We start from the raw sequence: 19,788 nt of genomic DNA, 5'->3' as shown, positions 1-19,788 counted from the left end.
GTTGGAGTTGAGTTGACATACAAAGCTTCTAAGTGCCGCTCCAGCCACATTCGTTTTCAAGCCTTGGAGTTGCAAAAAGGAACCATAATCATGGAGGCAATTTTATGATTTCCTCAAATACTGATCCAGCAAACTGCAAAACACAACATTTGTCATTGCCAAAACTTATGGCCATGACTGCTGCATCTGTCATCACAGACTGTTTGGTAACAAGAATAGCCTATTTTGATACAGGAAGAAGGTTAGTCCCAGGCTGAGGGCATAGACTTCAGTGGAGTGGTGTGGTCTACGCACGCCAATCATTATGCAAACTCATGTTGTCCTTCACTTGCCCCCATGAGGACGCAAACAACACGTCACAACTCTCACCACATGGACACGGACCAAGAAATGAAAGAGCATTTCCACACGACCTGTGTGCATTCTCTCTGGTTTTTATTCATTAGGAAGATTCTGTTTGGAATTACAAAATGCACTGGTAGAAATAGCGGTGAGATAGGGTTGAGTGTGAGACAGAGTGAAAGAGACAGCGTAAGAGAGAAAGAGAAAAGAGAGGGAGTGTGAGAGAGAGATAAAAGGTTCCACAGTCAGAATAAATTGGAACATGGTCAGATTTAACTAGCTCCTGGTTCAACCCAAGAGTAGAAGGAATATTCACCGTATCTTTTTACTGTATTTTCTTTTTTTAAACAGAAGTTCCCTCTCTTTATGGTGTCCTGAACATTTGTGTGTGTTGTGTCTCACCTCCATGTTTTCAGTGAACAACTGGCAACAGAAATAAACAGACTTTGATTCCCATCAAAGTCGCTTTATGCTCTTTTAACACTTTTTTTTTTTTTTACATTTTCAACCTCTTTTGTTCTCAAAAATAGAAGGAAATAAAGTAAACATGTTGCTTTGAAAAAACATCAATCTATTTCTATATATTTTTCTCTGAATTCATATTCATCTTTTTTATTTCCTGAAGATGACTGTTCACCCACGGTGTGGCATGCACATAGCACATGCAGTTCTGGAAGTAGATACTTTCCCCTTTTTTTATTTTTTATTTTTTTACTTAAATTTATTTTTTTCTCTTTTTTTCCTTTGCAGCTCCTACATTGCTTTTGAAGTAATTATGAGATTATTTAGCAGGTGTTAGTGGATGTTGGATGGTGTCAGTATATTGACAGTAATGTTTGGGCCTTTCCTTGTTATGTTGGAGGGTGACTAACATCATGTCTCTTGTCCCTACACATACACACACACATACACTTGAATACACCCTCACAATCCCATAGACAAACAAACAAATACTGCAACACAAAAACTGAAATGATGTAAAGGCAAAACAAAGTTTAATAAATAATTAACATGCGCACGCACACACACACACACACACACACACACATATGAGCGTGTATCTAAGGCTCTCTGCTTTGTCTGTGTGTAGTACTGTAACAAATATACATCTTTGACATTCCTACATAGGAAGAACACTGTTAGGCAGTATTCTGTGCATTCTCTGGTCATGTGTGGCAAATACATTGAGGGAGATAATGCAGATCCAACTTCTCTTTAATTCCAACGCTGTGATAGCATTGGAAAAGCATGGACACTAGGTGTGTGCAGTGTGGGTAGTTTTGGCAATAACAACAATGATAATAATAACCATAATCATGGTAAATAATAAATTCCATAAAAATTATAGAAGTAACTGGAATAATCACAATGATGTTCATAATGCAAAGTATTGTAACTCCACTAGTACTATCTGTAATAATAATCGTTATTATTTTCGTGGCATGTCTAAATGTAATGACAATGTGGCAATTGTTCTGTCTCAATATTGAAAGAGAAAGACAGAGTGGGAAACATTAGGTGTGTTTGAGACACACATAGAAAGATCAGGGCGACACAGGGCAGAGACATTTGTCAGAAAAACACCCGCATTGTTCATTCCATGCAGTTTGATTGGCTGTGAGACAGTTCCGGTACAATTGGATTGGCTGTTACACGTCCTGAACACAGATGAGGTGCTTCAACAGTGGCACAGGTACCAACAACATCAGACTCAGTATTTAAGTGGGTGGTCGGGGAGTGGGTGGTCAGAGAGGGGTGGGTGGGTGAAACAGCATGAGTGGGATTGCAATGCATTGCTACAGTGCCACGTAGGGGCCTGGGTTGGCGGTGGAACTCTGTCTCCCATCTCTCATGGCTTTGTCATGACCTCAATTCTGGAGGGGCTACATTTAGCTACCCATTAGCAGCCCTCTATCAATTTATAACGAAAACACCCAAAGGGACTAGTATATCCTTAATTCGATTAGGTAGCCAGTGATAAGTGATCAAAAGAGCACACACTCAGTTGCTTCAAATACAGTATTAACGTACAGTACTGTCTTTGGCAAAATAGTTCATTTAGGGTCCTGCAGAGAGAAACTACAGGCTGAACAGTGAACAAACTTAGAGGGCGGGAGTTTAGTGTGAGGAACAGCACACATCTTTTCCAAGATGCGTCTGTGTGTGGGACAGAGCTCCAACCACCTGGCTGGCTAGTCGACTCAAAACCTTTTCACCCGAGAAAGATGGTGATGCGCAGTACTGTCTCATATGAAACAACCCAAATCAAACAACATAATTTAAGGAGACTCTCTCTCACAAGCTTGGACATCATCATCCTTGTTATCCTCAAGATCATTATCGTTGTTCAATGGTATCTGTAGAACCATGATCAATATTTTCAAAGAATAAACAAAGAATGGAAAGGTTCCCTTATTTCTCTGCCTTTCTCTCTCTTTTTCTCTTACGAAGAAACTCAAACCCTGGAAGACATGAGACGATACTGGTTGGAGTGAAGACTTGGTCAAGTGGAGGCTAGGTTATTTGCCTTCCACCAAATTCAACATTTTGTGAACGCCTTTCCTCTTCCCTTCTTGAAATTTAGCTACAAAAATTCCGACTTCCTTTAGAACAATGTTGTGCATTTTAATACTTGTCAGTGGCAGTCATTTGGCACAGAACATTCCAACAAGAACAAAATATAAGTAGACAATCATTCTGCCTCATCATTAGGCTTTATGTGGGTCTGTCATAAATATATCCATCTCTCTGCCTTCCCTACCCACTACTTGACCTTCAACACAGTGAGAGAGAGAAAGACATTACTGGAAGAAAGAGAGAACCCTCAAGACCATATATGGAAAAGACCAAGGAATCATTTACCCCCACATACAGTAGCTTCTCTTTGTTACGTAATTTTTTCTTGTATCATTCATGCAGTATTCCACTGTTTTTTTTTCTCTTAAAACTCCACAAATCTAAACCAAGCTGAGCAGGTGCAACAAAAGATTCAAGCTTTCATGTTTTGAAGAAGTAGAAGTAGTAGAGGAGGAGGAAGCAGCCGCAGGAGTAGAAGAAATACTGAAGAAAATGTTTCTGTGTGTGTGTGTGTGTGTGTGTGTGTGTGCCTGTGTGTATATGTTCATGTGTGTGCTTTAAATACTTTTCCATCAACTTTTGTGATTCTTCCCTCCTTGGTTGCGTTTGGTTGCGTGGGTGGGTGTGTATTTATTTTTTTGAGAGGGAGAAGGGGAGAACCTGACTCCCTCTCCATTTGACTCTTCCCCCTTACTCCTCCTGGTGAGTCCAGATGCCTTACCCTCCACCCATCAACCCTTCCTCCTTCCCCAGTTACCCACTCACCACACATAGGTGGAAAGCTCAAAGTCAAGTGATGTCACTATTAACAGTAAACACAGATGATAAAACTCATCAATATTGCCCCCTGCAGGAGAGGGGTGAGGGGGTGGGGTGGTGGTGGTGGTGGGGGGGGGGGTTACAACTAACGCAACTCCAGTTAGTTCTAAAAAGCAAAAAAAGTAGTTGTTCTTCCTCAGGTTAGAAGTTTTCCACGTCTGGTTGAACCTCAATGTTGTAGCTGTCTTTCCTTTTTTCTCCTGAAGGCTTGGAGTGATACAAGGAGAGCAGTATCTCTCCTCTCCAACCTCCATTTTGAAAAACTAGGTTTGAGTTAGGTTTGTTGCCTTGCATCACAGCTGGGCTGTGTTGTTATTTGGGGGGGGGGGGGGGGGGTTGTGTGGGGATGAATTTTCCTAAACCCTCTTGCCCACGATCCCTCTTTATCGGCAGTCGTCCCCTTCTTTTCATCCCCCTTTATTCCTCCATGGGAAACACCGAGCAGCAGAGGAAACGAGAAAAGAAAAACAACAGAAAGGAAAGAAAGAATCATGCCTTGGTTTCCCCTGTCGGCAGTTCATGCTCTGGCTTTGTGTTTCCCAAAGCCCTCCTTCCCTTCATCTGTCCTCCCCTCTCCCTCGTTCCCTGTTCCCCAGAGGCTAGCACCACTCGTCCTCATCCGTCTCGCTGTAGGGTTCGTGCAGGCCCTTGCGTGGGCCCCTGGGGTGGGGCGGAGGGATCTTGTGGGTCGCAGGGTGGGGGGGTCCGTGGTGGTGGGAGGAGGGGGAGGAGGAGCGGTAGCCATTGGGAAGGCGTCGTGGCGCGGTTGGCTGGCCGGGGCCGCCCGGAATGGCCGTGATGAGCGGAGGCGCATGGCGAGAAGTCCTGGGTGAAGTGCGGTGGGGTTGGGGCTGAGGGTGGGGCTGGGCATGGGGTACGGGGTGGGGCTGGGGCTGTGGGTGGGGGTTCCCGGCCAGGTGCAGCTGAGGCGGAGGCTGGGGGTGGTTGTGGGGTGGAGGCAGTGGTAGTGGGTGGGTAAGGGGGTGTGGGTTGCCCTGTGGAGCAAGGCTCTGCTCGTAGGCAGGTGGTTCGTGGCGTGGTGGCGGCTCACGATCGTAATTGTAGTCCTGGTTGTAGAAGCATCCGTCGCCCTCCAGGGAGCCCCCGCTCCCATCTCCCCAATGTGGAGGGGGTTGTCGGGACTGGTGGGGAGAGCCATGGGGGGCAGGGGGAGGCGGGCCCTGAGGGGGCTCAGGGGAGAACCGTCGTGGGGCTGGGGCCGGCAGGCGGCCCTGAGGCAGGACCCCTCCAGGAGGGGTGGCCATGGCCTTACGGACCACAGGGGAGTAGGTGACATGGGGGCGGGGTGTTGCAGGGGTCTGGGGCAGCTGGCGACGCCCACGGCGCGGGGTACTGGTCCCCGAGGTGGAGGGGACAGGGCTTCCGCTCACCGAACTACTGCCCTACACAAAAAGTGAAACAAGGCAAATAAAAAAAACAACCACAACATTTTACACGAAAAAAGAGATTGAGAGGAGGGGAAAAACAGAGATGGAGAAGTAAAGAGAAGAGCGAGAGAGAACAAGAGACAACAATAACAACAATGGCAACAATAAGTAGAGTAGAGCAACCAGTTGTGTGAGAGAGGAGGAAGGAAAGCAAAAAAGAAAGACATTGAGAAGCAACAGAGCAAAGGATGTGACAGAGTTGGTTCAGAAAGGGCATACAGAGAGAAGCAACATGTCACGCGGAGGAGAGAGAGAACACAAAAATATAAGAGGAGAAAAGAAAGGGAAAAAAGTTGATTTCTGGAAGACTTTCAAATGTGATGCAGTCCATCCTAAATATACTGATCATCAAGATACCTAAAATGCAAGTGTCTGATCTTGTGGGACTTTCTTGCGGGGGTCTGTATACAACCTGTAGCGTCATTATGCGTGTGTGTGAAGTGTGTATGTTGTTCAGAAAGCAGCAATTTCATTTTTCATGGGGTAAGCGTGAATAATGATCAATACATTGCTGAAGTTAAAAAAGTATTTGGGAATTATTAGGGGAAACTAAAAAAGTTATCAACTCTGTTCTCACATCGTTCAACCCAGCCAGTTACCTGTTTAAGGGAAGGACCTCTACTGGCATTAAACATGCCAATTATTTTGCTATGGAAATAATTTGAATAACCTGAATCTTGACATTCCTCATTGGCATGCGCTTGTTCAACATTTATTGCTGGATCACTGTGTGCAAGCCTGTTGTAAAGGAAACAGACCAGTGTGTGTGAACTCACACACACATTAAGCCCACCTGTCTGTGTGTCATGCACTCCCTGCCCTCGCTGGGAGACCGTGACCAGCGGCGCTCCCGGTCCCGCTCATGGTCTCTGTCTCGGGAATGTCTGTGACTGTACTCGCCACGCTCGCGCTCGGGCACGTATCTCTCCTTGTCAATAGAACCGTGGTGGTGGTGGTGATGGTGGTGGTGTTTGCGGTCTTTGGGCCGACCCCTGTCGCGGTCACGGTCCTTCTCTTTGGGCGGTAGGTCACCTGACTGTGTGGTCGTGCTCAGGTCTGTGCCCAGCCCTGCCAAACAGGTGGTCAGCATGGTTACCATGGTGTCAAGTCATTTTGTGTGTGTCTGTGTGTGTGGTTCCTCTCTCTCTGACCTGTGTCTGCGTCAGTATACCGACTGAGGGACCTCTCGGAAGCTCGGTGACTCCGGTCCCGTCGATGGTGTCCATGTCTCGGGGCTCCGCCCTCCTCTGGGATGACCCGCTCCATAACATAGTCATCAGACTCGCCCCTGTCCCTCTGGCCCCTCCCAGACCTGCCGTGGCCCAGGGAGGAGGCGGAGCGTTTCATGGGACAGTTGTCTGTGATGGTCTGGGAGAGAGAGGGAGAGAGAGGGAGAGAGAGAGAAAGATAGATGTGGAGAGAGAGAGGGAGGCGGAAGATAGAGAAGTATTTTCGTACCAAGTCAGGACAAATAGGCAAATGTTGTTTGGGTTGTCTGAAGGCCTTGGGTCAGTGGGTGTGCGATTTTGACACCAGTGTGACTGATTGAGTGATTGATAGAATATGTGTGTGTATAGCAGGGTGTACCACCTCACAGTCAGAAGTACACACACACACACACACATAAACCCTTAACACCCACACACAGACGTATGAATTTATGATTCAGTCATGCTGCCCCAGGCAGAGAAGATAAATAGAAAAAAAAGATAAAAGCAGAAGAGGACGAAGAATGGAGACAGTAGAAAAATAAAAACAGCAAGGAAAAATATTTACTGAAGGTAAAAAGGCAATTAGGCGAGGGCAAAACGCCATGCCTGACATGCAACCAGAACTTTATTGTTAAAAAAAAGAAATAAAATGGGTTAGTACCCCCATTACCCACCCTTATCCCCACCCTCTCAACATACCCCGCACCATCCTCTTTCTGGTATTACATTGCAGGCCACACAACCATATGTTACTATCCACTCCATGTATCATTAGCGTGCGTCTCTCCAGAGCCATGCAGGCACAGGGACTGTCCACTAGCCCCCCCCACCACTCGAACATTCTGGGATGCCAGGACACAGAACACAGCCTATAAAGCTGTTGGTACACCTGGGCATACACTGTAGCAGGCTTGTTCAGTTCCAGTTCCTCAGGACACCAGTGTCTGCCTGCCTTCCCTTTGTCATGCAGTCCACATCATGTCCATTTCATTTGATCTAAGTGGTGCTTAAAACACCAGCAGACAGTGTAGCCCACGAGGATCAGTACTGAGTGAGTGTCCTGAGGGAATCTACTCTTGAATGTACTTTCACACACACACACACACACACACACACACACACACACACACACACACACACACACACACACACACACACACACACACACACACACACACTCTCTCTCTCTCTCTCTCTCTCTGTTTCTCTCTCTCAGACATGAACAAAAACACTATCACCAATTCCTCGCATGCAGGGGATTAGGTGCCGAGGACGGATGCGCACACTGATGACATCAGCACAGACCAGAACAGACATGAAACACAGCAGCACACTGATGACATCAGCACAGACCAGAACATCAACATGGGACACAGCAGCGCACAGATGACATCAATAAAACACAGGTGTGGAACACGCAATAGAAACAGCCAAGAAGAGAGAGAGAGGGTGCAGAGATATAACCAATTCCAAATCCAATCGTAGCCCCCCCCAAGCCCCTGAACGCAGCTCAGGAGGTGCAGATTTGTGGTAGGTGTAGATGATCTCCCAGCCAATCAGAGAGGGTAAGGCTGACCTTGAGCTCCACCACATGACTCACAGACTTGACACTGGACAACAGGTGCAGGTGTGTATGAGGTTTATGGGTTGGAGGTTAACAGCTCATTTGGAAGGGGACGTTTGACTTGACATGCCACGTTTGAAACCGAGCTGAATTGGAATTGGAGTAATTGGGAGTAGTGGAAGTTCCACATTCCCACCACTGAAGACATCTTAATGTGTAGACAAACAAAATGGTAAACACATTCAGGCTGTAGAACCTGAGAGAGACAAGGAAAAATGCACGTGTACATGTTCTGACTGAACAGAAAAAGAGGCGGAGTAAACCGACGAGGAGACGAGATGGAGACAAAGCGAGCCAAAGAGACGAGAGGCAGAAAGACTGACAGACATAGAGAGAGAGACAGACAGACAGAGAGAGAGAGATGAAGAGGGGCTGTGACGGGGAGACAGGGTACATACACTGAGGTTATTTCCACGTTGCCTCCCTTTCCTCCGCTGCTGTATGAGCACAGAGAAGACACACACACAAGCAAGCAAGCGCGCGCACACCCACACACACACACACACACACACACACACACACACACACACACACACACACACACACACACACACACACACAAACAGACAGGTAGCACAGGTAGAGCAGAGAGCAGACAAACAGACAGAACAGGAAAGAGAGCAGGGCAAAAGAGAGGGATGGATGGCCAGCAAAACAAACAAAAACCACATTGAAAGCGTGTGAAAGAGGGATTAAATAGACAGGGAAATATGTGGGTGGGGGAAACCCAAAAAGAAAGTAAGTGAGAGGAGGGAGAGAGAGAGAGAGAACCTGGTTAGACATAGAAGCAGCCATGAGGGTGGGGTGGGGGTGGGGGTGGGGGGCACTTACCACAGCAGCCAACAAACACTGGGGGGAAGGGGGGGGTGACAGTGTTATAGACAGGGTCACCATGGCAACATCACCATCTAGTACTAACACACTACAGAGTCATGACAACGACACCCGTCAACACCACAACACCACACAACAGCGATACGGTCTGTAGGTACAGTGAGGCACAGTGTTAAAGGCAAATTTTTTTACGTGCGGAGAGAGCATAAAAAGAACAGACACGCGCACACCCACACACACACTGTACTACATCTCTTAACTAAAAAACAGACACCTTTGTTTCAACTTGGTTGTGTCCACTGTATCAGCTCTATGTCCAGAACCATCATCCATGAAAATGCCAAAAATCAACAAGTGTATGTTTTCAAATAATACTACAAGTTGGTATCTCAGCGATAATGGCAGAAAAAGGGCACTGCTTCCAAACCTGGTTGAAACAAATTCCCCACATTTACAAAAATTCATCTCTGGAGTCAGACACTTAAAAAGGAGGGAAGGAAAGATTGATGAAGAAAGAATAAAATATTGAGTTTAGCGATATTTCTCATAAAGAAAAAAAGGTTTGAGAGAGAGAGAGAGATCAGGGGCTTCAGAGAGGTGATCGTCATGAGTAGAGTCTGTATTTGTGTGAGTGTGTGTGTTCTGACAACCACAGGACTCACCAGGGCATGAGACACTATAGCAGGGATGAGTGTGTTTCAGATGAGAAGGGACAACCACAGTTACACACCTCCATGCAATGAGACATGGGCAGGGAGGAAGGTGGGCAGGGAGGAGGGGAGGGAGGAAGGGAAGAAGAGAGGGAGGTGGGAAAGGAGGAAAGGAGGAGGGGAGGAAATGAGGAAATGAGGAAGGAAGGAGGGGAAGGACGAATGGTGGGGTAGAAGGATGTTTTTTATTGAATAGTCACAAATTTACACAAAGGTCAGTCCGTTAACCTGTCCAGCTTTTCATTCCGCCAGTTTATCTGCCAGTTTGTTCCTCTATTTAGTTTCTTTCTGTCTTGTTGTGGATTGTTGGGTAGCATTCATACTTAGTATCAACCCCTTACCCTGGAACAACTGTCAATTTACATTGCCAAAATCCACAAATATTCAATAGATTACAGTATGTGTGATGCACTTTTGTTGCCTCACTATCCGAAGGTACTGTATCATGACTCACTATGTTGTAAACTACACTTGTTCCCTTTACTACAGTATGTCCTTTAAGACTTAAACAAGGAAGAACATTTGGAATCTGTATCTCCTTACTGAGGTAGATGGCGAGGGAAGGAAAGGGAATCTGGAGTGGGAGAAAGTAGGAGAGGGATGTAGGAAGATGGGAGGATGAGGGGATGAGGGTGCTCACTTGGTTGTCGCCTGGGAGGCGGGGCATGGAAGTGGCCCTCCCGTGGCCTTCCATTGGCTGATAGTGCTCGGTATCCGAGTAACCGTCCCGCCCCATCTCTCTCATCTCTACCGTCTGCAACACAGAGTGAGAGCGCAGGCGTGATTGCCATGGAAACGACACGACTGAGGATGGGGGCCCAGGGGATGAGAGGGAGTGAGGTAGGTGGGTGGGGGTTGGAGGGGGGGGGGTGATCTACTTCTGGACTGAGAAGGTGCTTCTACGGTAAGGTAGGAGTACTGAGATCAGGTCTTTGTGGCTGTGGGGGGTCTTTATTCCTGTTTCAATGGCTAGCACATTGCTAAGCACATTTTAGAGGTCAATAAGCTATAAGCTATAAGTAAGGGTCTAAATCTGGCATTTGGACTGGGGTTGATCCTGCTGATGGGCCTTGAGCCGGGCTTGGGCCTGGGGTTAGCGCGGGGGTAGAGCCCAGACCTGGGAAGGCTCATGAGTTCACAAGGTTGGGTAATGAGGTCCGGAGTCCCTCTGTAGACACTGTAGACAGTCATACGTGTGAACATGGGAGACAACAGAGAACAATAGGTATAACAAATGGAAAAGGGTGGGTTAAGCCAGAGGATTCAGAAGGCAGCAGCCCACCTGGTCTTCAACCTACCCAGACGCTCCCATGTTACCCCGCTCCTCATCTCCCTTCACTGGCTACCCATCATGGCCGTATCAGATTCAAAACCCTGGTACTGACCTTCCGAGTGGTGAATGGGACTGTACCTGCCTACATCTCTCCTTCAGCCTTACACCCCCACCCGCCACCTTCGGTCTTCTTCTGACAACCGTCTGGTGGTCCCACCTCTCAAGAGCGCCTGCTCCCAACCCAAGCTCTTCTCCTGTCTGGCCCCCCAATGGTGGAATCATCTCCCCAGCTCCATCAGAGATATTGACTGTCTCCCCACCTTCAAGAAAAGGCTAAAGACGCATTTGTTCCGGGAGTACAACGGTACTTAACCCTTGTGTTATCTTCGGGTCATTCTGACCCATCAGTCATTGTGACCCACCGTCGTATTGCGACAAATTTACCTCCTACAAAAACAAAGTGAAGCATTTTCTTTTAACTGTTGGGCTGTCTCAGACCCCCCACATTGCAATGGTTAAAAGAAAATTATTTTTATTTGTTTTTGTATTGGGTAAAACACAACGGTAGTTCGTTATGAACCTTTGGGTCATGTGACCTGAAGGCAGCACAAGGGTTAAGAAAGATTTGTTGGATCCAATGTTAGTTTATTTCCTCCAGGAACACAATGACACTTATTGAGGGACTTGTTGCACTTGTTGGTTAGTTGTAACTGATTTAAATACTTGTTCCCACTGGAAATTATATTTTTGTTGCTTGCTTTCCTACAGGTACACTCTTGCACTTTTGAGGTTCATGCAGTTTAATTTGTAATTTGTTTAACTACATGCTCTTGTGTATCTTCCCATTGGCACTTATTTGCTTATCACAATGTGTGCTCCTGTTTTGGCTACCAGCAATGTTTTTGGGGCTATCTTGTTGTGATCATTGACCTATGCACTTTTTGTAAAGCTCTCTCTTGGAAGTCGCTTTGGATAAAAGCGTCTGCTAAATGAATACATGTAAATGTAAGCCAGATCAGGTTCGTCTGAAGGAAGGCAGGTCATGAGCGGGGTGGAGTTGAAACCATTGACCAAGCCACAGCTCCTGGGTCAGCTGTCACTCCTTGAATCCTCCAGCTGGTCACATCGGCACGATCTATAAACAAATCCTTAGTTTCTACATTCCCTCAGCTGATCTCTGATCTATTAATGGAGATAGATTGGGTAAACGTATGCGCTCATCTACACAACCAGTCTTGTATTATCAGACCAGGGATGTCTAGAAGGGAGGGAGGAAGGAGGGAAGTATTGACAGAATATTAATGTCAGGTACTTTGTGTTCCATGTGATGTGTGTGTGTTTACCTGTGAGTTGTGTCTGTTGTCCAGGTGGTCCTCTGGTGTCCCCTCTGGGCTCCAGCTGCCAGCTTTCTGGGACATCTCCTGGGCCCGGGCTGTCACCCATGACTGGCTCTCTGGGACCCCCCCCTCCACCGGCCTACGGCACACACACAGTCACACACACCTCCGACAGCCGAGGGCAAACACTTGACACACCCTGGTGACACACACACACCTCCACCTGACATGCAAATGGAATTCTCAAGGTAGAACACACCCATCCTTATCGTTCGTCTATCTATGCTCATACATCTCCTTACACTCTGTATTCATTGCTTGAATGAGCCTTTATCTTCCTTATGCACACACACACACACACACACACACAGGAGTCCTTTGAAACATTAGGTATGTTGACTCAATGTTTGCCAGAACATGAACCTCTGCCCACAGGAAGATATTGGGTTCCCACCCACCATCATCCCTCTCTGGCTGCAGAGAGAGAGAGAGACAGAGAGAGAGAGAGAGAGAGGGGGGAGAAAAAGGAGAGGAGGGAGGCTTCTAAAAGAGGGGGGTGGTGATGGGGGCGGGGATATTACTCACAGGCTGTTGACGGGGTCTGACGACTGGGAAGGCGGTAGGCTGTTGAGGCCTGGACCCCCGTCAGGAGTGGGGGAGGGAGGCTCCACGCGCTGAAACAGTAATGGCGTTCGATTCTGTGTGAGATACAACATGGCCGCCAGCTATCAGGCAGACTAACAGGAGATGCGGGAAAGGAGGGAGGAGTTCGGGAAAGAGGAAAAGGGAGGTTAGGACGAAGTGAGGGGCGCAGATGGAGGAGAGGTAGAGGGAGGAGAGAAAGAAATGGGTTTCGGCAGTACAGGGGGTTGACGGGAGTAGCCAAAGGGCACTCTGGGGGTTGAAGTCCTTTTGCGGATGGATCATGCCGATGGATCTCTCACTTCCAGATCAGTCCATGAGTGACAGATGTGACCGGAACAGCTCTCACTGCATTCATGACTTTGGTGGTGACCGTTTGGCTGCTACCTTGCTTCATAATCACTGATTTCTGACTATTTTATCCAAAATCAAGGTTCTTCTGTTCTATTTGGACGTTAAAATGAGCTTAAGACCTGCAGCAGCCAATCGGTTACCTTCAATCAAGCAACCTGGAAATGACAGTCGGTGCAGTAAAACAGTCCATTGGTTGAGAGCAGGCCAGGGGGAGGGAGTTAGGAAGCAGAACAAGGCACTACGTGACTCGAGCCCAACGTAGAGGTATAGAGTACAGGACACACTTCAGGCATCTTCACCCAATAATTGAGTGAACAGTGGAACAAAAGGTGGGAGAGTAAAAATAAGAGAACAAAAACAGATGACAGATACAGAAGTCGAGGATGAACATGAGAATGACCAGGTTTGGGAGGTAAAATAGCAGGAAGGATGAAAAAACCTGTGGGGGAACGTATAGAAACAAAGTTTCCCAAATATCCCATACAGTGTTAGAACTTTTTTTTAGGTCTTCGAACCTCTACTTTCCAGCCCTAAGATGTCTTCAGGAGGAGCAGTGCTGTTTGATGTACAGTACTGTGGTCCATGCATCTTATGCGCTTTAAGTGGATAGATAACAGAGACTTTCACTCATTCGCAGCAAAATAACAGTTATTACTCCACAAAGTAGCCATTTTGTCTGACGGTCAAACATCTCTGCAGCATTTCTCCGCCTTGTGGAGCTAACAGGACATGGAACTTTGCCATTTCCCATCCGGGACAGTGCACCAGCGACCCTAAACACATCACATGCCTGAGTCTGGCAAACTCCATCTGCACCCATGCATGACATGAACATTCCTATGGAATGGATTATTGATGTCATTGGTCTATCCAGCGTCCTGGTTCTTATGTTGTCAAATGTTGAAACATCTCATGATGATATTGTGAGACTTAAATAACGTTAATACAGAAAAAACGTCTGTGAGGGAGTGTTTAAAGATGTGGTGGACCACTCCTCTTTTCTTGCCCACTTGTAAGCAGGAGGTAGACAGCATCCAAGCAGAGGTTGGGCAAGGGGGACAGGTGGGGGAGAGGTGAGGAGAGTAGGGGCAGGTGTGTCAGACTGGAGGTGGCCGTGCTGATGAGGCAGAGGAATGTGGTGGTGGTGGCGGGGGGGGGGGGGGGTGAGGCAGGGGCAGGTGCGGGGAGGAAGAGTTGGAGGGTGAGAGGTAAAAAGGGGGTGGGGGTGCGGTGGACTGACGAGGGCGGTGGCAGAGACGTAGATGGGGTGCAGAGAGAAGAAACCATCTTGCAGGATGGATCAGCAGGGATGGAGCGTGTTGGAGTGACATCATCTGTCTTCCGTAAGCCAGGAACATGAGCGCATGGTAGTAAAACACATTGCTTTGGCCCAACTACCTGCGGGCTGTGTGAATGACAGGAAGAGAACAGGAAGTGCTCTCAGGAACAGGAAGTGCTCTCTAGGTATGTCTAATACAGCCATGAGTACATCCACAACTCACAGAGCCAGGAACAGCCTAGGGATAAAGAGGGCAGCGAGAGGAGGTGTGGAGTTTCGTTTCTAAAGTGTTTCTGCTCTTCATTGTGTTTGTGTAAGTTCAAATATACAACTAGTTCAAAATGGTGGCAAATATATCTATTTTTTTTGGGGGGGGAATGAAAACATATATACATCAAATACCTTTTAATAACCTTGTTTTTACTTTTAAAATATTAGATGAAATGTGTTACAAATGCTTTCATTGTGCTACAATGTGTTCAGTTTCACAGTTTGACCACCAAGGGATAGACACTATTATAGAAACACAAGGCGATTTCTGTCAAGATAAAGGAGAGCTACAGGAAGACTACAGTGCAAACACAGGCCAGGTCAAAAGTCCAGGACTACAATCCAGGGCTACAGTCAAGGGCTACAGGCATAAGGGAAGGGTTTCATTAGCAATCAAGGCAAGGAATACAACATTAAAGGTGTCCTGGCAAGGAAAGCATAGCAGAGCCAGACATACTGCCTTTGAGAACTGTGACAATAACACATCTGCACCCACACATATCTAACCCAATTCGTGTTCAGAGCGTGTTCTGTACAGTATTTACATTCTAGTAGTCAACATTCTTAACCCAAAAAATAAATAAAACAACTATCAAGCTCTTTAGCAACAAATGGTCCTGGTAAAAACAAACAAGCACATTGTGTGTATAAAGTCACTGCTGCTACTCTAAATTTGCTACTGCCTGCCATTACCTCAAATACAGTCAGGTCCATAAATATTGACATTGACACAATTTTCATAATTTTGGCTCTGTACACCACCACAATGGATTTGAAATGAAACAATCAAGATGTTCTTTAAGTGCAGACTTTCAGCTTTATTTTGAGGGTATTTACATCCAAATAAGGTGACCGGTGTAGGAATTACAACAGATTTGATATGGGCTTTTGGTCCCTTCGGACAAACTAACATAATCAAATCTAATTGTCACTTTTAATACTTGGTTGCAAATCCTTTGCAGTCAATGACAGCCTGAAGTCTGGAACCCATAGACATCACCAGACGCTGGGTGTGTCCCTGGTGATGCTCTGCCAGGCCTCTATTGCAACTGTCTTCACTTCCTGCTTGTTTTGGGGGCATTTTCCCTTCAGTCTTGTCTTCAGCAAGTGAAATGAATGCTCAATTGGATTCAGGTCAGGTTATTGACTTGGCCATTGCAGAACATTCTACTTCTTTGCCTTAAAAAACTCTTTGGTTGCTTTCGCAGTATGCTTCGGGTGATTGTCCATCTGCACTGTGAAGCACCGTCCAATGAGTTCTGAAGCATTTGGCTGAATATGAGCAGATAATATTTCCCGAAACACTTCAGAATTCATCCTGCTGCTTTTGTCAGCAGTCATATCATCAATAAATACAAGGGAACCAGTTCCATTGGCAGCCATACATGCCCACGGCATAACACTACCTCCACCATGCTTCACTGATGAGGTAGTATGCTTTGGATCATAAGCAGTTCCTTCCCTTCTCCATACTCTTCCCATCATTCTGGTACAAGTTGATCTTTGTTTCATCTGTCCATAGGATAATGTTCCAGAACTGTACAGGCACTTTTAGATGTTTTTTGGCAAACTAATCTGGTCTTCCTGTTAGAGGCTCACCAATGGTTTATATCTTGTGGTTAACCCTCTGTATTTATGCTGGTGAAGTCTTCTCGATTGTTGACTTTGACACAGATACGCCTACCTCCTGGAGAGTGTTCTTGATCTGGTCAACTGTTGTGAAGGGGTTTTTCTTCACCAGGGAAATAATTCTTCTGTCGGGAGTCAGGTGGCTGAGCGGTTAGGGAAGCGGGCTAGTAATCAGAAGGTTGCCGGTTCGATTCCCGGCCGTGCCTAATGAAGTTGTGTCCTTGGGCAAGGCACTTCACCCTACTTGCCTTGGGGAGAATGTCCCTGTACTTACTGTAAGTCACTCTGGATAAGAGCATCTGCTAAATGTAAAATGTAAATGTTCTGTCATCCACAACAGTGGTTTTCCGGGTGTTTTGGTGTTGCTGAGCTCACCAGTGCGTTCTTTCTTTTTAAGAATGTACCCAACCGTTGATTTGGCCACACCTAATGTTTAATCTCTCTGATAGGTTTGTTTAGATTGTTCAGCCGTATGATGGCTTGCTTCACTGATAGCGACAGGTCGACTTTGGTCTCCAAAACAGACTCACAAATACCACACTTGAAATGAACTCTAGACCTTTTATCTGCTCCTTGTAAATGAAATAACGAGGGAATAACACACACCTGGCCATGGAACAGCTGAGCAGCCAATTGTCCAATTACTTTTGGTCCCTTAAAAAGGGGTGCTCCACATATACAATTTGTTGTAATTCCTACACTGTTCACCTGATTTGGATGTAAATACCCTCAATAAAAGCTGAAATTCTGCACTTAAAGCACATCTTTATTGTTTCATTTCAAATCCATTGTGGTGGTGTACAGACCCAAAATGATGAAAATATGTCCAAATATTTATGGACCTGACTGTATGTTGTTCGTTTTTAGACCAGCAGAGGGCCCAGTACCTTGCGGAAGTTCTGCTGAACTTAAAATGTCCTCAGTCTCTAACACTCAAACTCTTTCTATCTGATCTGTAAGAGAAAAGGCTCAAAACCGAAATAAACTCCAAATAAATGTGACACGATGAGCCTATTGAATGCAAAAGAAACATTTCAGAGGGTCACTATCCCCGTAATTTAGCTTCTCACTGCATGTGGGCTAGTTGTCACTTGTCACAGCTCAGGCCAGTGTGTGGAGGGGCTAGCAGCCTAGGTGTCTCCTCAGTCAGCCTCAGGGCTAAAGACACTAGCAGGGCGGCTGTGTGTCCCCTAGTGACAGTAGTACCTGCTCCTCGCGTAGCGCCTGCGAGCGCTTGGCCTTGCTCTGGCGGTAGTACTCCATAATCATCATGGCAGCGTAGATCTTCCCCACCGTCAGGTCTGTCGCTGCTGAGAGAGGGACAAGTTACCCTGCACGATTAGACGCTTACGTATGGGACCCTGAGCGAGAGGGATGGGAGAGAGGGGAAGAGGCATGCACACAGTGACACAGACACACACGCGCACGCACTCCTTTCCAGTCTACACACAGACACACACACGCACACAGACACACATCTAGTCTACACACAGAGAGAAGCACTCTCACACGCACGTACACAAACACAGAGCCGATAGTCTTTTCACAAACAGACTCTGTTTAAAAAAAGGATCTGATACATTTAATGTTTTGATATGTCTAAGATACAGATCTTTTATATCATATTTCAGAGGTTTCTATATAGAAAATACTGAATTGTCATTCATGTAAAATGAGACCAAAGGCCACTTTATTGTGTGAATGCAAGGTCCTGGCAGTGGACTGAGAGCTACCCAACAAATCCAAAATGGCTGTTTTGATGCTGTTTGGCATTCTGAAGAGCAGAAAGAGTTCCCCTCTACTTCTTAATAGTAGGTGGGAAGAAGCTCTGAGAGCGACCCAGAAATGGCCAACGGGAAAGAGCTTCAGAATGTGAAAAAGAGTTAAAACAGTCTCAGAGAGAAGCCAGGTTTCCAGCAAATCAAATCCTCACAATAAAATGGACGAGAGTCGATCAAAAAAAGTGCATTCGCAAGCATTGTGCTACAGTAGGGACCATATCTGTGCGCCACTCACCAGTAGGCTAAGCAGCTGCTCATCAGTTTGATTTCAACATGGCTGACAAAAACCATGAGAAGGAGCATAACGCACCCATGTCAATCTGGTTCAATGAGCAGTCAGGTGAGAAGCACCACAGAAAATCGGTCTAGATTGTTCTACTATATACGTCATGCTCTCTGCAAACCATTACCAACTACCATGGATGCAACTAGTGCTTTGGCACCCGTGCATGTCATTTAAACTGTTTGCAACGCTGTGTGTTTGGATATAACTTTTCCTAGGAAGCACAGCCCCGGTCTAAGAGTTACTGTACAGTATCAACCCTGGAGTGAAAAGACTTCTATAGAGAGTTGGTCTATAGTAAGGCACCCCCTGAACTCAGGCACAGAGAGCTGGACCCTGGGGAGGGAACTGCTGTAGGGGTAGGGAGGCTGAAGAGTGGGGTCAGCCGTGGAGGGCTGGTGTGATGGCTGGAGAAGGTTTGGTATGGGGAGTATGTGTGGGTGTGTGGGTGCAAGGCTTGGACAAGTCATGTAGATACGGTAGGTCCTGTGGTAAGGCTGGGCATCAGAATTGATGAGATAATAGCTGACATATTTCTAACTGTCGTGGCGTCCTATGTGGGTTTGGGCGTGCGTGTGTGTGTGTGTGAGGGAGAGAGAGAGCTCCTGCGTGTGGCGAGGGGAGCTGTGCCTGCTGTCTCAGAGGGTGCAGCAGTGAAAGAGACTGGCTGAGAGAAGCTGTCCTCGGGTGGCGTGAAGAGACAAGACGCCGGCGCTCGCGTCACGGTCGGGGCGTGTCACGGTGGGCGCGCTCAGAACCGCTCTGCAACTTACACTTGTGTGGTGTGACCAGCAGGTCCAGAGTCTTCTGGGAGAGGTTGGGCCAGATCGCCATCATCTCCTTCCTCAGCTCCGCGTCCATCTGGTGTTTGTCTACACCACCTGCACACACACGCAATACCACACACGCGCACACACAAAAATACGCGGGCAAGCACACGCACACACATATATGCGGGCGAGCGCACACACACACGTGCATGCACACCCAAATGTGATACATTCACACGTATTGACACACAAACACGTCAATACAAATAATCACAGTGCCAAAGAAGGGACAAACAACACACACACAAATATTTTTGGTTAATGGTTGCAAGCCTGTATGCACCCAGCAAAGTTCTAAACTGGACTTGCTATAATCTGAAACATGGAGTAATCATCTGAAATTGGGATGAAAACACATCCAATCAGACGAATACACCTGATCACTTGATAGAGTCTAGCTTTCCGTTTATTGGATTTTTTTACTACGATCTACTCCTTCAAATCAACAGTAGGGAATGGAATTGGTCCATTCGACCCTTAGAGGGTAAGACTAACGCCCTGAGACTATTCTGCCGATGAGTGTACTAGAGGAAGAGCTGTACTTG

General features: G+C 46.7%; 1 protein-coding gene across 1 annotated transcript in view; it reads right to left on the bottom strand.

Moving 5' to 3' along the window:
* Positions 1-414: 414 nt before the first annotated feature.
* Positions 415-19,788, bottom strand: part of cacna1aa (calcium channel, voltage-dependent, P/Q type, alpha 1A subunit, a) — a 76,109-nt gene continuing 56,735 nt past the window's right edge. The window contains 9 exon segments of the mRNA XM_062450854.1: positions 415-5,141; positions 5,980-6,254; positions 6,338-6,554; positions 8,420-8,458; positions 10,206-10,319; positions 12,182-12,314; positions 12,761-12,873; positions 17,556-17,656; positions 19,187-19,294. Of these exon segments, the coding sequence (XP_062306838.1) occupies positions 4,338-5,141; positions 5,980-6,254; positions 6,338-6,554; positions 8,420-8,458; positions 10,206-10,319; positions 12,182-12,314; positions 12,761-12,873; positions 17,556-17,656; positions 19,187-19,294 (1,904 nt within the window). The 3' untranslated portion in view covers positions 415-4,337.

The sequence above is a fragment of the Osmerus eperlanus genome, chromosome 2, assembly GCF_963692335.1.
Source record: "Osmerus eperlanus chromosome 2, fOsmEpe2.1, whole genome shotgun sequence".
Lineage (NCBI taxonomy): Eukaryota > Metazoa > Chordata > Actinopteri > Osmeriformes > Osmeridae > Osmerus > Osmerus eperlanus.
This window is presented reverse-complemented; position numbering and strand designations above follow the sequence as displayed.